This window comes from Petromyzon marinus, chromosome 34 (assembly GCF_048934315.1).
Source record: "Petromyzon marinus isolate PM22_M1 ecotype Great Lakes invasive population chromosome 34, UKy_Petmar_22M1.pri1.0, whole genome shotgun sequence".
NCBI lineage: Eukaryota > Metazoa > Chordata > Hyperoartia > Petromyzontiformes > Petromyzontidae > Petromyzon > Petromyzon marinus.
Window position 1 is genome coordinate 1,278,916 of NC_133700.1, and position 21,934 is coordinate 1,300,849.

Here is a 21,934-nt window from a genome sequence, read left to right on the forward strand (position 1 = left end):
ACTAAAACACCAGTTCTCTACTAACGATGCTGCTTCTGTCTGGAGAGGGCTCAGGCAGATCACCAACTACAAACCCAGAGCCCCCCACACCACTAACGACTTCCGCCTAGCCAACGACCTGAACGAGTTCTACCGTAGATTTGAAAGACAATTGGACTGTCCTGAACCACCCCTTCCCACCCAAGAGGCCCCATCCTCCACCCATACTACAGAGACGACTCTCTCCTTTCAGGAGGGAGAAGTTAATAGACTTTTCAAGAGGCAGAATCCACGCAAAGCAGCCGGGCCGGACTCTGTGTCTCCAGCCACCCTCAGGCATTGCGCTGACCAGCTGTCTCCGGTGTTCACCAACATTTTTAACACCTCCCTGGAGACATGCCATGTACCAGCCTGTCTCAAGTCCTCCACCATCATCCCTGTGCCCAAAAAGCTAAGGCCAACAGGACTAAATGATTACAGACCGGTCGCCCTTACATCTGTGGTAATGAAGTCTTTTGAGCGCCTGGTCCTGGCACACCTCAAAGCCATCACAGACCCTCTCCTGGACCCCCTTCAGTTTGCCTACAGAGCCAACAGGTCTGTGGACGACGCAGTTAACATGGCCCTCCACTTCACCCTACAGCATCTGGACGCCCCAGCATCCTACGCCAGGATGCTGTTTGTGGACTTCAGCTCTGCCTTCAACACCATCATCCCTGCCCTGCTTCAGGACAAGCTCTTCCAGCTGAACGTGCCCTACTCCACCTGCAGGTGGATCACAGACTTCCTGTCTGACAGGAAGCAGTGCCTTAAGCTGGGAACACAAGTCTCTGACTCCAGGTCAATCAGCACCGGAACTCCTCAGGGCTGCGTCCTTTCCCCACTGCTCTTCTCCCTGTATACCAACAGCTGCACCTCCAATCATCTGTCCGTCAAACTCTTGAAGTTTGCGGACGACACCACCCTCATTGGGCTGATCTCTGGTGGGGATGAGTCTGACTATAGGTGGGAAGCTGACAACCTGGTGACCTGGTGTAGCCAGAACAACTTAGAGCTAAATGCTCTAAAGACAGTTGATATGGTTGTGGACTTCAGGAAGAATACAGCCCCACTCACCCCCATCACCCTGTTAGACTCCCCAGTCAAAATTGTAGAGTCCTTCCGCTTCCTGGGCACTATTCTCTCCCGGGACCTCAAGTGGGAACTGAACATCAGCTCCCTCACCAAGAGAGCTCAACAGAGGATGTACTTTCTATGGCAGCTGAAGAAATTCAACCTGCCAAAGACAATGATGGTGCAATTCTATACAGCGATCATTGAATCCATCCTCACCTCCTCCATAACCGTCTGGTACGCTGCTGCCACTGCCAAGGACAAGAGCAGACTGCAGCGTATTATCCATACTGCTGAGAAGGTAATTGCCTGCAATCTACCAACCCTCGAGGACCTGCACACGACAAGGACCATGAGGCGAGCGAGGAAGATTATGGCCGATTCCTCCCACCCTGGACACTCTCTGTTTCAGCTACTCCCCTCCGGCAGAAGGCTTCGGTCCATCAGGACCAAAACCTCACGCCAAGGGCTTACACTGATTTAAAAATGTTATCTACATAATGACACCTTGCTGATATTAACTATGTTAACTTATTTGTATTTTTTATTTTTAAATTATATCTTGAAGCTATTTTATATTCGATATTTATTCAATTTTATATACTTCAGCCCCTTGGTGTTAGTTAGACTTTAAACCCTTATTATTATAGTAAGACTTGTTTAAAACTTATTTAAGATTTTAGATTCCTATATGTTGAATGTATGCACCATCCTGCCAAAGTAAATTCCGTGTCGGTGTGAACTTTCATGGCGAATAAAACCCTTTCTGATTCTGATTCTGAGAGCTGACTGTGAGACATGAGAGTGAGACGAGAGTGAGACGTGATGGTGAGACGTGAAGATGAGATGTGACGGTGAGACGTGACTGTGTGACATGACGGTGACACTTGATGGTGAGACGTGCTGGTGAGACGTGAGAGTGAGACGTGACTGTGAGACTTAATTTTCGAGACGTATCGGTGAGATGTGATGGTGAAATATGAGAGTGAGACGTGAGAGTGAGACATGAGAGTGACACGTGACGGTCAGCGGTGACGGTGACACATGAGAGTGAGACGTGACGGTGAGATGTGACGGTGAAACGTGGCGTTGAGACATGACAGTGACACGTTGCTGTGATATATTACGGTGAGACGTGGTGGTGAGACGTGACGGAGAGACATGGCGGTGAGATGTGATGGTGCGACATGATGGTAAGATGTGACGGTGAGATGTGATGATGAAACATGACAGTGAGACGTGAGAGTGAGATGTGAGAGTGACACATGACGGTGAGAGGTGACGGTGAGACATGAGAGTGAGATGTTAGAGTAAAACGTGACAGTGAGTCGTATTGGTGAGATGTAACGGTGAGACGTGAGAAGTGATGGTGAGACGTGGGAGTGACACGCGAGAGTGACACCTGACGGTGAGAGGTGACGGGGAGACGTGAGAGTAAGACTTGAGAGTGAGACGTGATGGCAAAATGTGAGAGTGAGACGTGACGGTGCTACATGATGGTAAGACGTGACGGTGAGACGTGAAAGTGAGACGTGAGAGTGAGACATGATGGTGAGACATGAGAGTGAGACGTGACGGTGAGAAGTGAGAGTGAGACGTGACGGTGAGACGTGATGGTGAGACGTGACGGTGAGACGTGAAAGTGAGACGTGAGAGTGAGAGGTGACGGTGAGATATGAGAGTGAGACGTGAGAGTGAGACGTGACGGTGAGACGTGATGGTGAGACATGACGGTGAGACATGACGGTGAGAAGTGAGAGTGAGACGTGGCAGTGAGACGTTAGAATGAGACGTGATGGTGAGACTTGACAGTACGAGGTGACAGTGAGAAGTGAGTGTGAGACGTGACGGTGAAACGTGATGGTCAAACGTGAAGGTGAGAGGTGAGAGTGACACGTGAGAGTGGCACGTGAGAGTGAGACTTGACGGTGAGAGGTGACGGTGAGAGATGAGAGTGAGACAAGAGAGTGAGACGTGACGGTGACTCATGACGGTGCGACAAGATGGTAAGACGTGATGGTGAGACGTGATGGTGAGACGTGAACGTGAGACGTGAGAGTGAGAAGTGAGAGTGAGACATTAAAGTGAGACATGACGGTGAGACGTGAGAGTGAGATTTGAGAGTGAGACGTGATGGTGAGATGTGACAGTGAGATGTCACGGTGAGATGTGAGACGTGCCACGTGTGAGTGAGACGTGAGAGTGAGATGTGACGGTGAGACGTGACAGTGAGACGTAGCAGTGAGATATTACGGTGAGATGTGGCGGTGAGATGTGGAGGTGAGACGTGACGAAGGGACATGGCGGTGAGATGTGACGGTGAGACGTGATGGTAAGATGTGATGGTGAGATGTGACGGTGAGACGTGATGGTAAGACGTGAGAGTGAGACAAGACGGTGAGACGTGACAGTGACACGTTACAGTCAGACGTGACAGTGAGACGTGACAGTGAGACGTGACAGTGAAACGTGACAGTGAGACGTGACAGTGAGACGTGACAGTGAGACGAGATGGTGATACGTGTCGGTGAGACGTGAGACATGTGACGTGACGGTGAGACGTGACGGTGATACGTGACGGTGAGACGTGAGAGTGAGATGTGACGGTGAGACTTGACGGTGAGGCGTGACAGTGAGACGTGACGGTGAGACAAGACGGTGAGACGTGACGGTGCGATGTGACAGACATGAGATTGAGACGCGAGAGTGAGACGTGGCGGTGATACGTGACGGTGAGACGTGAGAGTGAGATGTGACGGTGACACGTGATGGTGAGAAGTGAGAGTGAAACATGACGGTCAGACGTGAGAGTGAGATGTGAAAGTGAGACGTGACAGTGAGACATGACGGTGAAACGTGACGGTGAGACGTGACAGTGAGACGTGACGGTGAGACGTGACAGTGAGACAAGACGGTGAGACGTGACGGTGCGATGTGACAGTTAGACATGAGATTGAGACGCGAGAGTGAGACGTGACGGTGAGACGTGATGGTGATACGTGACGGTGAGAAATGAGAGTGAGACGTGAGAGTAAGACGTGATGATGAGATGGGACAGTGAGACATGACGGTGAGACGTGAAAGTGAGACGTGACAGTGAGATGTGACGTTGAGACAAGACGGTGAGACGTGATGGTGAAACGTAGTGGTGAGAAGTGAGAATGAGACGTTAGAGTGAGACGTGACGGTGAGACATGATGGTCAAACGTGAAGGTGAGACGTGAGAGTCAGACGTGACGGTGATACGTGATGGTGAGAGGTGACGGTGAGACATGACTTTGAAACGTAGCAGTGAGATGTGACGGTGAGACGTTAGAGTTAGACGTGAGAGTGACACGTGACGGTGAGAGGTCACGGTGATACATGAGAGTGAGATATGAGAGTGAGATGTGATGGTGCGACGTGGCGGTGAGACGTGACAGTGACACGTGGCAGTGAGATATTATGGTGAGATGTGACGGTGACACTTGATGCTGACACGTGATGGTGACACGTGAGGGTGAGACGTGAGAGTGAGATGTGATAGTGAGATGTGATGGTGAGACGTTCTGGTGAGACGTGAGACGTGAGACGTGACGGTGATAGTGAGATGTGATGGTGAGACGTGAGAGTGAGATGTGACGGTGACACGTGGTCGTGACACGTTAAAGTGATCGTGGGGTGATGATTCACTATGCTGTGGCAAACAAAGGGCAATTACATGTGGGGAGCGGTGGCACAGTGGTTAGCGCACTGTGCCAACCGAACGTGGCTACAACAACAAAAATCAGCGTCTCATGTGAAAACTTAAGCGCCCCCCCCCCTACCCCACCACTTCAGAAATATTTAATAGACGACGTTTCGGGAAATGCCTCTACCTCACAACACATTGTGCAATCGTAAATCAAATTAGCGAACGGCCATGGAGAAGGGCCGATGCCCTTTTCCATGGTGTGCGTGTTTAGACACACACACAAAAAAGTTCCTCCGTATAGCCTGTAACAAACTGTAAGGGCAAGTGCTGTTAGCGAGCACCTATGAAGGCCGGTATCGACACACACACACCCACACACGTGTAATAGTCATGTGCTCTTCCGCACAGGGGCAGGACGTGATGAGGCACAGACCTGGGTCGGTCCGGTTCTCAATTCGCTCTGTTATCCAAATAACAAAAACATTGAACATATGAACCAGTAAACACGGTGTGCCGTGGCCTTAAAAGGACACACACATATAGCATGAATCGTCCACTAACTGTTAACTCTATGCGTGAACGTATGTACGTTGAATTTCTTTCGCACTATACTCAGCCAAACCGTACTTCTTCTGCCTTTGGGGCACGCGCAAAAAAAACAATCGACCGCTCAAAGAATAAACTCTCGACACGTTCCGTAAAAAAACCATATATCTATATATGTCAATTAGACGACGTTTCGGGGACAATGGCCCTTCTGCCATGCAGCAATCAGGAGGCGTGCGACGTCGACACAATGCGGAAATCACCGCGCATCACGTGGGTGGGACTCTGTGCCACGTGGCTGCGCGTCGTGGGTCCGGGCCCTCGATTTGACCTCGAACGAAGCCAGCCCTCGCGTCTTCTGCTCGGTTCGTGCAACGCGAGGCAATGTTTGGGCCACTGCCTGGTGAACGTCTGAACGTCGGGGAAACGTTGCTTGACGTTGCCGACCAACGTCATCCGTTTTCTGTCGCGCCGTCCGTGTGCTGGCTGAAGGTGACCCACGTGACTCATCCGTGAATGGGCGCGAGGTGCGTTAATGATTTGTGTTCGTTTTAAATGAAATAATATTATAGCATTAGCCCAATTACTGGTTAGTAAAACAAAATAAAATGTTTGTTAACAAAAATCTTTTTTTTTAAAAAGAGCCCTTCACGAACCGGCCCCGCCCAGCGTGGTGAAGTATGGTCAATTGATCACCATGACGACCGACACGGCGTGTAGTTGTCATTATCCAGCAGTGGGTTGATGAATGGCGATAAAAAAAAACTACCAATGATTTATATATACAGGGTGCTTCAAGAAAATGTTAACACTTCTGAGAATTTTCAACAATATAACAATAAATGTGCCTCCGGGCTCTGGAGACCACCTCGATAAGATTACAGGAATGTGTTGACAGTGATGGCGAACAAGTAAAGACTGACTATTTGAAGTTATCAACATACATTTGTTATCGTGTTACAGTGTATAGTATCCGTTCTTTTGCTGTTAAAAACCAAAGTACCATATGTACATTTGTTGAACCACCCTGTATACGGTATGGGAAATGTCATGACGGGGTTATAACACAAACGCACAATACACACGGTGTCACAATGTAAAACATACACACAATGTACAGGGTATTACAATGTATAACGTGCACACAATGCACACGGTGTTACAATGTATAAGACACACACAATGCACACGGTGTCACAATGTATAACACACAACTCACACAGTGTCACAATGTATAACGTGCACACGATACACACGGTGTTACAATGTATAACACACACACAATGTACACGGTGTTACGATGTATAACGTGCAAACAATTCACACGGTGTCACAATGTATAACACACACACAATACAGACGGTGTCACAATGTATAACATACACACAATGCACACGGTGTTACAATGTATAATATACACACAATGCACACAGTGTTATAATGTATAACGTACACACAATGCACACGGTGTTACAATGTATAACATACACACAATGCACACGGTGCTACAATGTAGAACATACACACAATGCACACAGTGTCACAATGTATAACATACACACAATGCACACAGTGTCACAATGTATAACATACACACAATGCACACGGTGTTACAATGTATAACACACACAATACACACGGTGTTACGATGTATAACATACATTGCACACGGTGTCACAATGTATAACATACAATACACAAGGTGTCACAAGGTATAACACACACACAATGCACACGTTGTCACAATGTATAACACACGATACACACGGTGTTACAATGTATAACATCCACACAATGCACACGGTGTTACAATGTATAACATGCACACATTGTACAGGGTGTCACAATGTATAACATACACACAATGTACACGGTGTCACAATGTATAACATACACACAATGCAAACGGTGTCACAATGTATAACACACACACAATACCCACAGTGTCATAATGTATAACACACACACACAATACACATGGTGTCACAATGTATAACACACACAATATACACGGTGTTACACTGTGTAACATGCACACAATGCACACAGTGTCACAATGTATAACATGCACACAATGCACACGGTGTCACAATGTATAACATGCACACAAAGCACACGGTGTCACAATGTATAACATACACACACACAATACATACGGTGTCACAATGTATAGCATGCACACAATGCACACGGTGTTACAATGTATAACATACACACAATGCACACGATGTTACAATGTATAACATACACACAATGCACACGGTGTTACAATGTATAACATACACACAATGTACAGGGTGTCACAATGTATAACATACACACAATGCACACCGTGTCACAATGTATAACATGCACACAATGCACACGATGTCACAATGTATAACATATACACAATGCACACGGTGTTACAATGTATAACACACACAATTCACGCAGTGTTACAATGTATAACATACACACAATACACATGGTGTCACAATGTATAACACACACAATACACACGACGTTACAATGTATAACACACACAATACATACGGTGTCACAACGTATAACATATACACAAAGCACACGGTGTCACAACGTATAACATACACACAATGCACACGATGTTACAATGTATAACATACACACAATGCACATGGTGTTACAATGTATAACATACACACAATGCACACGATGTCACAATGTATAACATATACACAATGCACACGGTGTTACAATGTATAACATACACACAATGCACACGGTGTTACAATGTATAACATACACACAATGCACACGGTGTCACAATGTATAACATACACACAATGCAAACGGTGTCACAATGTATAACACACACACAATACCCACAGTGTCATAATGTATAACACACAATAGACACGGTGTAACGATGTATAACACACACAATACACACGGTGTTAGAATGTATAACACACACAATACACACGGTGTCACAATGTATAACACACACACAATACACACGGTGTTACAATGTATAACACACACACAATACACACCGTGTTACAATTTATAACACACACAATGCGCACGGTGTCACAATGTATAACATACACACAATGCACGCAGTGTCACAATGTATAACACACACACAATGCACATGGTGTCACATTGTATAACACACACACAATGCACACGGTGTTACAATATGCAACATACACACAATGCACACGGTGTCACAATGTATAACACACACACAATACAGACGGTGTCACAATGTATAACACACACACAATACACACGGTGTCACAATGTATAACATGCACATAATGCACACGGAGTCAAAATGTATAACATACACAATGCACACGGTGTCACAATGGAAAACACACACACACAGTACACACCGTGTTACAATGTATAACACACACACAATACACACGGTGTTACAATGTATAACACACAATGCACACGGTGTCACAATGTATAACACACACACAATACAGACGGTGTCACAATGTATAACACACACACAATACACACGGTATCACAATGTATAACATGCACATAATGCACACGGAGTCAAAATGTATAACATACACAATGCACACGGTGTCACAATGGAAAACACACACACACAGTACACACCGTGTTACAATGTATAACACACACACAATACACACGGTGTTACAATGTATAACACACAATGCACACGGTGTTACAATGTATAACATGCACACATTGTACAGGGTGTCACAATGTATAACATACACACAATGTACACGGTGTCACAATGTATAACATACACACAATACACACGGTGTCACAATGTATAACATGCACACACACAATGCACACCGTGTCACAATGTATAACATACAATGCACACGGTGTTACAATGTATAACATGCACACAATGCACACGGTGTCACAATGTATAACATGCACACAATGCACACGGTGTTACAATGTATAACATGCACACAATGCACACGGTGTCACAATGTATAACACACACACAATACACATGGTGTCACAATGTATAACACACACAATATACACGGTGTTACACTGTGTAACATGCACACAATGCACACAGTGTCACAATGTATAACATGCACACAATGCACACGGTGTCACAATGTATAACATGCACACAAAGCACACGGTGTTACAATGTATAACATACACACACACAATACATACGGTGTCACAATGTATAGCATGCACACAATGCACACGGTGTTACAATGTATAACATACACACAATGCACACGATGTTACAATGTATAACATACACACAATGCACACGGTGTTACAATGTATAACATACACGCAATGCACACGGTGTCACAATGTATAACATACACACAATGTACAGGGTGTCACAATGTATAACATACACACAATGCACACCGTGTCACAATGTATAACATGCACACAATGCACACGATGTCACAATGTATAACATATACACAATGCACACGGTGTTACAATGTATAACACACACAATTCACGCGGTGTTACAATGTATAACATACATACAATACACATGGTGTCACAATGTATAACACACACAATACACACGACGTTACAATGTATAACACACACAATACATACGGTGTCACAACGTATAACATATACACAAAGCACAAGGTGTCACAACGTATAACATACACACAATTCACACGATGTTACAATGTATAACATACACACAATGCACATGGTGTTACAATGTATAACATACACACAATGCACACGATGTCACAATGTATAACATATACACAATGCACACGGTGTTACAATGTATAAAATACACACAATTCACGCGGTGTTACTATGTATAACATACACACAATGCACACGGTGTCACAATGTATAACATACACACAATGCACACGGTGTTACAATGTACAACATACACACAATTCACGCGGTGTTACAATGTATAACATACACACAATGCACACGGTGTCACAATGTATAACATACACACAATGCACACGGTGTCACAATGTATAACACACACACAATACCCACAGTGTCATAATGTATAACACACAATACACACGGTGTAACGATGTATAACACACACAATACACACGGTGTTAGAATGTATAACACACACAATACACACGGTGTCACAATGTATAACACACACACAATACACACGGTGTTACAATGTATAACACACACACAATACACACCGTGTTACAATTTATAACACACACAATGCGCACGGTGTCACAATGTATAACATACACACAATGCACGCAGTGTCACAATGTATAACACACACACAATGCACATGGTGTCACATTGTATAACACACACACAATGCACACGGTGTTACAATATGCAACATACACACAATGCACACGGTGTCACAATGTATAACACACACACAATACAGACGGTGTCACAATGTATAACACACACACAATACACACGGTGTCACAATGTATAACATGCACATAATGCACACGGAGTCAAAATGTATAACATACACAATGCACACGGTGTCACAATGGAAAACACACACACACAGTACACACCGTGTTACAATGTATAACACACACACAATACACACGGTGTTACAATGTATAACATACACACAATACACACGGTGTTACATTGGATAACATACACACATTGCACACGGTGTCACAATGTATAACATACACACAATGCACACGGTGTTACAATCTATAACACACATTTCACACGGTGTTACAATGTATAACATACACACAATGCACACGGTGTCACAATGTATAACACACACACAATACACACGACGTTACAATGTATAACACACACAATACACACGGTGTTACAATGTATAACACACACAATGTACAGGGTGTCACAATGTATAACATGCACACAATGTAAACGGTGTCACAACGTATAACACACACACAATGCACACGGTGTCACAACGTATAACACACACACAATACACACGGTGTTACAATGTATAACATACACACAATGCACGCAGTGTCACAATGTATAACATACACACAATACACGGTGTCACAATGTATTACACACACAGAATGCACACGGTGTTACAATGTGTAACATACACACAATGCGCACGGTGTCACAATCTATAACACACACAATACACACGGTGTTACAATTTAAAGCACACACAATACACATGGTGTTACAATGTGTAACATACACACAATGCACACAGTGTCACAATGTATAACACACACACATTTCACACGGTGTCACAATGTATAACATGCACACAATGCACACGGTGTTACAATGTGTAACATACACACAATGCACACAGTGTCACAATGTATAACACACACACAATATACACGGTGTCACAATGTATAACATACACACAATGCACACGGTGTTACATTGTATAACATACACACAATGCACACGGTGTTACACTGTGTAACATACACACAATGCACAGGGTGTCACAATGTATAACATATACACAATGGATACGGTGTCACAATGTATATCATACACACAATGCCCACTGTGTCACAATGTATAACACACACACAATACACACGGCGTTACAATGTATAACACACAATACACACGGTGTTACGATATATAACATACACAATGTACAGGGTGTCACAATGTATAACATACACACAATGTATAACATACACACAATTCACACGGTGTTACGATGTATAACATGCACACAATGCACATGGTGTTACAATGTATAACACACACACACAATACACACGGTGTCACAATGTATAACACGCACAATACACACGGTGTCAGAATGTATAACACACAATACACACCGTGTTACAATGTATAACATGCACACAATGTACAGGGTGTCACAATGTATAACATACACACAATGCACACGGTGTCACAATGTAGAACACACGCACACACAATACACACGGCGTTACAATGTATAACACACAATACACACGGTGTTACGATGTATAACATACACAATGCACACGGTGTCACAATGTATAACATACACACAATACACACGGTGTTACAATGTATAACATACACACAATGCACACGGTGTTACAATGTGTAACATATACACAATGGATAGGGTGTCACAATGTATATCATACAGACAATGCCCACCGTGTCACAATGTATAACACACACACAATACACACCGTGTTACAATGTACACACAATGCACGCAGTGTCACAATGTATAACACACACAATACACATGGTGTCACAATGTATAACATACACACAATGCACACGGTGTCACAATGTATAACACACACACACAATACACACGGTGTTACAATGTATAACACACACAATACACATGGTGTCACAATGTATAACATACACACAATGCACACGGTGTCACAATGTATAACACACACACAATACACACGGTGTTACAATGTATAACACACACACAATAAATACGGTGTCACAATGTATAACATACACACAATGCACCGGTATTACAATGTATAACATACACAATGCACACGGTGTCACAATGTAAAACACACACACACAGTACACACCGTGTTACAATGTATAACACACACAATACATGCGGTGTTACAATGTATAACACACACATTTCACACGGTGTTACAATGTATAACATACAGACAATGCACACGGTGTTACAATGTATAACACATGCAATACACACGGTCTCACAATGTATAACATACACACAATGCACACGGTGTTAATATGTAAAATACACACAATGCACACGGTGTCACAATGTATAACACACACACAATACAGACGGTGTCACAATGTATAACATACACAAAATGCACACGGTGTTACAATGTATAACACACACAATGTACAGGGTGTCACAATGTATAACATACACACAATGTAAACGGTGTCACAATGTATAACATACACACAATTCACACGGTGTTACGATGTATAACATGCACACAATGCACACGGTGTTACAATGTATAACACACACACAATACACACGGTGTCACAATGTATAACACACACAATTCACACGGTGTTACAATGTATAACATACACACAATACACACGGTGTTACAATGTATAACATGCACACAATGTACAGGGTGTCACAATGTATAACATACACACAATGCACACCGTGTCACAATGTAGAACACACGCACACACAATACACACGGCGTTACAATGTATAACACACAATGCACACGGTGTCACAATGTATAACACACACAATGCACACGGTGTCACAATGTATAACACACACACAATGCACGCAGTGTCACAATGTATAACACACACAATACACGGTGTTACAATGTATACCATACATGCAGTGTCACAATGTATAACACACACACACACACAATGCACACAGTGTCACAATGTATAACACACACACACACAATGCACACAGTGTCACAATGTATAACATACACACAATACACACGGTGTCACAATGTATAACATACACACAATGCACACGGTGTAACAATGTATAACACACACAATGCACACGGTGTTACGATGTATAACACACACACAATGCACACGGTGTTACAATGTATAACATACACAATACACACGGTGTCACAATGTATAACACACACACAATACACACGGTGTTACAATGTATAACACACACAATGCACACGGTGTTACGATGTATAACACACACACAATGCACACGGTGTCACATTGTATAACACACACAATGCACACGGTGTTACGATGTATAACACACACAATACACACGGTGTTACGATGTATAACACACACACATTGCACACGGTGTTACAATGTATAACACACAATACACACGGTGTTACGATGTATAACACACACAATACACACGGTGTTACAATGTACAACACACACACAATGCACACGGTGTTACAATGTATAACACACAATACACACGGTGTTGCATTGTATAACACACACACAATGCACACGGTGTTACGATGTATAACACACACACAATGCACACGGTGTTACAATGTATAACACACAATACACACGGTTTCACATTGTATAACACACACACAATGCACACGGTGTTACGATGTATAACACACACACAATGCACACGGTGTTACAATGTATAACACACACACAATGTACACGGTGTTACAATGTATAACACACAATACACACGGTGTCACATTGTATAACACACACACAATGCACGCGGTGTTACAATGTATAACACACAATACACACGGTGTCACATTGTATAACACACACAATGTACACAGTGTCACAATATATAACACACACACAATACACACGGTGTCACATTGTATAACACACACAATGCACACGGTGTTACAACGTATAACATACACACAATGTACACAGTGTCACATTGTATAACATACACACAATGCACACGGTGTCACAATGTATAACACACACACAATGCACACGGTGTTACGATGTATAACATACACACAATGTACAGGGTGTCACAATGTATAACATACACACAATGCACACGGTGTCACAATGTATAACACACACAATACACACAGTGTCACATTGTATAACACAGTGTATAACACACACACAATACACACGGTGTCACAATGTTATAACACACACAATACACACGGTGTCACAATGTATAACACACACACAATACCCACAGTGTCATAATGTATAACACACACACACAATGTCGCCTCTACGATGTACCATGATGCCCGTATTTAAGATCCGTTTGCACCCTGTCCCTTTGTAACACGTGTGTTTACGTGTGTAGCACGTGTGTGACACGTATGTGACAGGTGTGTTCAAGTGTTACTTTGGGAACATTCACACGCGGACGAACCTCCGCCTGCAGGAGCGCGCGCATGCGAATCCGACCGGTAAACGGTTACCGGTTCGTGACTTCCCAAGCCGCTAACCGGTTCTGGAAAACGGTTACCTGTTTTTTCGGTTTCCGTTCAACAAAGCGTAGTTTGTGGCTGTGTAAACATATATATAAAAGGTACGGCGGGGCTTTAAAATAATGTATATGTAAACAGGCGACGTTTCGGGCACGCCGTCTATTGTAAACATGTATTCAATTAGGGTCACACATAGTTATTGATACGGAGCGTGTTGAGTTGTTGTCTGGGCATAAGCACCACGTCATCAAGTAACGTCTCTATTTCATATACATATACACAACCAAAGACAAAAACCCCCCTATAGCCTTAACACACTGTTGGGGCAAGTGCTGTCAGCGAGCACCTGCCAAGGCTGTGGCATTCGGATCCGGTTTTGTAGCACAGCGCGCTAACCACTGCGCCACCGCTCCCCACACACACACACATGTATACACAACTAAAATAAACGCGCACATCACAAATGTGTCACAAATAATAACAGTAAAATGAAAACAAATTGCATGTAATGTATGTCTATTATCTCGATGTATCTGCGTGCGTCATGTATGTCTTTGTGTACGTCTGTCCGCGCACTCACGTGTGTGTGTTATATCTTGTGTATACTGTGTGTGTGTGTACTGTGTGTGTATACTGTGTGTGTGTTATATATTGTGTATACTGTGTGTGTGTGTACTGTGTGTGTGTTATATATTGTGTATACTGTGTGTGTGTACTGTGTGTGTATACTGTGTGTGTGTGTTATATATTGTGTATACTGTGTGTGTACGTGTGTGTGTGTTATATATTGTGTATACTGTGTGTGTGTGTACGTGTGTGTGTACGTGTGTGTGTGTGTGTGTTATATATTGTGTATACTGTGTGTGTGTGTACGTGTGTGTGTGTTATATATTGTGTATACTGTGTGTGTACGTGTGTGTGTTATATATTGTGTATACTGTGTGTGTGTACGTGTGTGTGTTTTATATTGTGTATACTGTGTGCGTGTACGTGTGTGTGTTATATATTGTGTATACTGTGTGTGTGTACGTGTGTGTTTTATATTGTGTATACTGTGTGTGTGTGTACGTGTGTTATATATTGTGTATACTGTGTGTGTACGTGTGTGTGTGTGTTTTATATTGTGTATACTGTGTGTGTGTACGTGTGTGTGTTATATATTGTGTATACTGTGTGTGTGTACGTGTGTGTTTTATATTGTGTATGTATTTGTGTATGTGTCTGTATGTTGGCCACCCACCCCCTCTTGTGCTAACAGAACTTGCCCCCCAACAGTTTGTTAAGGCTATTTGTGGGTATAGTTTGTGTTTGTTACATAGTATTGATAGTAACGTGTGTGTGTGTTTGTGTAGCGGTTAGCGCGCTGCGCTACGAACCTGTCTCTACCTCCTTGTCCCCTCGTTTTCCCGCCTCCCCAGTGCATGCCCCCCCCCCTCTCTCAATTAAAGATTCATTGTCCTTCTGTTTGTCTTTGTGTGTGTCTCGCTCGGTGTGTCTTTTTGTGTGTCTCTCTCTCTGCATGTGTGACTCCCTATGTTGTTTCCGTGTCTGTGTTTTATCATTCATTCTTACCTGATGGTGGCTGCTTGTGTTGCAACCGAAACGTCGTATTCTATTATTTGATTTGATTTTTTTACGTGATTTCACCGAAAGAACCAAAGAGTCATTTAATTAGATTGATCTCATTCAGAAGAGTCCCGAGTAGCTGTACCTGGACTTATCTCTCCATCTCCGAATTAAAATCTGTCCGTAGGATCACAGAATATACGTGAACAATGTAGGATTATTCTTATTATCATGATTATAAACAAAAACAACTCTCAACATTTTGTATGTTACCAGGTAAGGCCCACTGACCTATGTAAGCTCTTTTTCGGGAAGCGATCTGGCTATCACATGTGACAACTCAACAAAGTGGCTTATCACGTGGAAATGTACAGCAGCCAAACACTCTAAACGCGTGATGTTCATTCTAAATGTGTAGGGGGGGAGGCGGTGGAATCCACGCTCCAACGGGGAGAGAGAAAGACACCGAAAGCTCCAAACATACAGCAGCGGGCGCCAGGGTCCGCATCGAACCCACGACTGCCTCTATGAAATACCAGGCGAGGTAGTTAATATCTGGCCACCGTGCACTCTCGTGCCAGTGCCTTACGCCCATAATTCCGAAACCCGCCGCAGTAGCGCGCCGGGATGAATGAATGAGACGCGGTGGGTCTTTGGGGAAACGTCGTTGGCGGAGTCCGTTCGTGAGTACCCTCGAACCCTCTCGACCGGGAATTATCTTTGCAAGGGCCGCTCACCGTCTCTCTCAGCAGCGGCTCCAGGGGTCCACGGTCAATCCACTGCTGGATGAAGTTGTCCCCCCCCCCTCCGTCCCCTCTGCCCGGGGGAGGTCGGGGGGATCAGCCCGCACGACCGACCAAATTCGGCGTGGCAAAGACTTCATCCAGCAGTGGATGGAACCCATCAACAACTCGACTGACAGTGACGATTGTGCCGCGGGTCTATTTTATAAGGTGTGGTCTGAGTTGCTCTGCAACTGCCAGCTCCGTCTCGTGAGCGTTTGATTCCGTACGTGCACTTGATGTACATTACATATGTGTGTGTGTGTGCATTATGGGGTCGACTCAGCCTCAAATGAATAGCTGGTGCAGTGTGTAACCATCGACACTGGGGAGACAAAGGCGGCCAGGCGTGGTGCTGGTCACCCACCCTCCTCGTGTGCCGTGTCGGTTTCACAGGTGCTCGCTAACAGCACTTGCCCCAACAGCCTGTTAAGGCTATACGGGGTATCTTTGTTTGCATCATGGGGAGCGGTGGCGCAGTGGTTAGCACGCTTGGTCACGAACCCAGTGTCTCAAGTTCTAAGTTCTCTGTTTCGCTGTTCGCCTTTTGGCGTTGTCCTCTGGTCTAAGGATGTTTGAGACGAGGCTCTAAAGAAAGCTGTCTCTGGTGTGGACCAATCAGTATCAAAGACAATGCATCATCATACACTACCAGAGCATGATTCCTTGCAAAAATATTTCCAGCCTTAAATGAGTACCTGGTGCGGAATGCGATCATCAGCACTGGGGAGACAAAGGCGGCCGGGTTTGGTTGCTGTCCATCTACACACTCCCTCATGTGCCGTGCCGGCCTTCAAAGGTTCTACTCGCTAACAGCACTTGCCCCGATAGTCAGTTAAGACTACACGGGGGATTTTTCTCTTGTTGTTTTTTTTAATGCATATGAAATCATTAACATTGTCACTGACAATGCGAATAAGATTATAATCGTATTTATTGGGTGTGTATATTCTCCACTGCAACGCGAGCGACCGCGTTGCATTGCTCACCTCCGATGAGCACGGTCGGCTCCGTAAGCTGCGAAGGAAATTCTACACACACACACAGACACATGGGGAGTGTCAAAGCAGGGCCCCACATCTAACAGAGAAGAATCCTCGCCAATGAACATTCGGCGGTTCACCAGCATCGGCTGCAAGCGGCCTGACCGTGCTGCCGATGATGAGACGTTGGATGTCGTCAAAGCGCTCCGCAGTTGTTGTTGTTGTTGCTGCTTGCATTGAACCATTCTGCTGAATTACGACACTCCCTAAAGGTCGCTGGCTGATAGAGATGTGTAAAACCCATATATATGCGTGTAAAATGTGTTTTACACACACATATCTACGTGTAAAATGTGGTTTACACACACATATATATATATACGTGTAAAACACACACACACACATATATAGAGCATCCATCATAGAAGGCGGTTTTTGGGTTAGATCGCGTAAATAGAAATGCTTCGTATTCTTTGGGTCTTTCGGTAAAGTCACGTCGATAGGTTCAAAGAAAATAACAAACAAAAAACTACGACGTTTCGATCGCAACACAAGCGGCCGTCTGCAGGAAGACGGCCGTCGTAATATTTTGTGATTTTCTTTGCGCCGATCTACGTGACTTTACCGAAGCATCGAAGCATATTAATTCCTGCAGTCACGAAAGCTTTAAGTCAAGGCGTCGTAGGCTTTCGCGATAAATATGATCCACAATGAAGGGTTTTTGGGTTGTATCGCGTTCTGTTTACGTTACAAACCTTACTGATTGGCCGTGTCGAGTGGTGGCGGGTTGAACGACGCATTAATATATTTACGCGATCAAACCCAAAAAAAAAACCCTTCATTGTGGATAATATTTATCGCGAAAGCCTACGGCGTCTTGACTTAAAGCTTTCGTGACTGCAGGAATGAATATTCTTGGGTCTTTCGGTAAAGTCACGTAGATAGGTTAAAAGAAAATAACAAATAATAACAAAAAAAACTACAACGGTCGTCTTCCTGAAGACGACCGTTTGTGTTGCGATCAAAACGTCGTAGTTTTGTTATTTTCTTTGAATCTATCTACGTGACTTTACCTAAAGACCCAATAATATAGCCTACGACGTATGTGCAGTAAATATATGTGCAGCATATATGCAGTATATATGTGCATTATATATGGTGTGCAGTATATATGTGCAGTATATATGTGGTGTGTGTGTATATTTAAGTATGCAGTTTTCACGGTGCACACAATTGTTCTAAAACGCAGCGCGCGAATCAGTTCGCCGTCGATTCGAGCTTCGCCACGCGGCGAGGCTTCGTCTCTACGCCGCCGGGCGCTGGCAAAATAACTTCATCCAGCAGTGGAGTCGCCCAGGGCTACCGAAGCCACCGCTGGCTGGCGTAGTGGGCCCCCTTTGTTCAAGGGGAGAGGCTGGGTGGGTTGAGCGGGCGCATCTCGACGTCAATTCGTGGTCGGGCGTGAGCGAGGTGGCGGTGCTCGATACGCTCCATCACCACGCCGTCCCGCCCTAGGAATGTGGAATTTCCACCGCGGTTGCTGTGCAGGGCTGTGAGCGTGGTGTGTTGAGCGCTGGTGGCTCGCTCCGACTGCGATGCTGATTGGTGCACGGTGCCTCTAGCTCTCTATCTCTCTGGCCTCTCTCTGTCGTCTGAAGAAGGGCCTTTTGCCCGAAACGTCGCCTATTATAAACGCTAAAGGTCACACACACACAGTGTGACTGTATATACATGTGTGTGTGTATATTTGTGTGTAGTGGTTCGCGCTACGCTGCGCTACGAACCCGGCGACCCGAGTTCGATTCCCGCTCATGGCCAACACCAGTAACGAATATCTGAACCGGTTCTGGGCCTCCCCTAGGTCGACTCAGCCTCAAATGAGTACAGTACCTGTTGCGGTATGTAAGCATCGCCACTGAGGAGACAAAGGCGGCCTGGCGTGGTGCTGGCCACCCACCCCCTCGTGTGCCGTGCTGGCCTTCATAGGTGCTCGCTAACAGCACTTGCCCCAAGAGTCTGGTCAGGCTATACGGGGGATCTTTGTCGTGTGTGTAAGCCCTGCGTGTGTCTGTGTGTGCGTGCATGGCTGTAAGGCTGTGCGTGTGTGTATATCTTTATCTTCTGTGTATATCTTCAAAGGTGTCCGCGAACAGCCCTTGCTCCAACAGTCGGTTAAGGCTATGCAGGGAATATTTGTCTGTGTTGTGTATATCTGTATGTATCTTGTATTACATCTGTGCATCTGTATGTATCTCTGTGCATCTGAATGTATATGTGTGCATCTGTGCGTATATATCAATGTATCTGTGTGTATATCTGTGCGTGTTTATGTCTTTGTATATGTGTGTATATGTGTGTTTCTTAGTGTATATCTGCGAGTGTATCTGCGTGTATCTGTGAGTGCATCTGTGTGTATATCTGTGTATGTATATCTGGGGAGCGGTAGTGTAGCGGTTAGCGTGCTATGCTACGAACCCAGCAACCCGAGTTCGATTCCCGCTCACGGCCAACACCAGTAACGATTATCTGAACCGATCCTGGGCCTCCGCTACGTCGACTCAGCCTCAAAATGAGCACCTGGTGCAGTGTTAAAATCTGGGGAGACGAAGGCGGCCGGGCGTGATGCTGGCCACCCACCCCCTCGCGTGCCGTTCCGGCCTTCATAGGTGCTCGCTAACAGCACTTGCCCCAACAGTCTGTTACAGGTTAGACAGGGATCTTTGTTTTTTGTTTTGTATATTTATCTGTGTATATCTTTGTGTATAGCTGTGTATGTGTATATGTGTGTATATATGTGTATATATGTGTGTATGTATGTGTATATCTGTGTGTGTCTGTGTGTGTATGTGTATGTATGTGTATATCTGTGTGTGTCTGTGTACATGTATCTCTGTGTGTGTCTGTGTGTGTATGTGCGTATATATGTGTGTATGTATGTGTATATCTGTGTGTGTCTGTGTACATGTATCTCTGTGTGTGTCTGTGTGTGTGTATATATGTGTATGTATATGTGTATGTATGTGTGTATGTGTGTATATATGTGTGTATGTATGTGTATATCTGTGTGTGTCTGTGTACATGTATCTGTGTGTGTGTCTGTGTACGAGTATCTCTGTGTGTGTCTGTGTGTGTGTGTATATATGTGTATGTATATGTGTGTCTGTGTGTATATCTGTGTGTATGTATGTGTATATCTGTGTGTGTCTGTGTACATGTATCTCTGTGTGTGTATATATGTGTGTGTATATGTGTATGTATGTGTGTATATCTGTGTGTATGTACGAGTATCTCTGTGTGTGTCTGTGTATGTGTATGTATGTGTATCTCTGTGTGTGTCTGTGTACATGTATCTCTGTGTGTGTCTGCGTGCCTACCCGAAGACGGTCTGTCCGAGTACCGCGTGCAGTAAACCCACGCGGGCCACATCAGCTGCTGCTGCTGCTGCTGGCGGGCCTCGGCGGCGGCGGC

General features: G+C 44.5%; 1 protein-coding gene across 1 annotated transcript in view; it reads right to left on the bottom strand.

Annotated features, from left to right (window-relative positions):
• The window catches only part of LOC116948536 (uncharacterized), a 53,199-nt gene that overhangs the window by 30,656 nt on the left and 609 nt on the right, over positions 1–21,934 (bottom strand). The window contains exon 2 of the mRNA XM_076071587.1: positions 21,841–21,910. Coding sequence (XP_075927702.1) covers positions 21,841–21,910 — 70 coding nt within the window. The remainder of the gene's footprint in view (positions 1–21,840; positions 21,911–21,934) is intronic.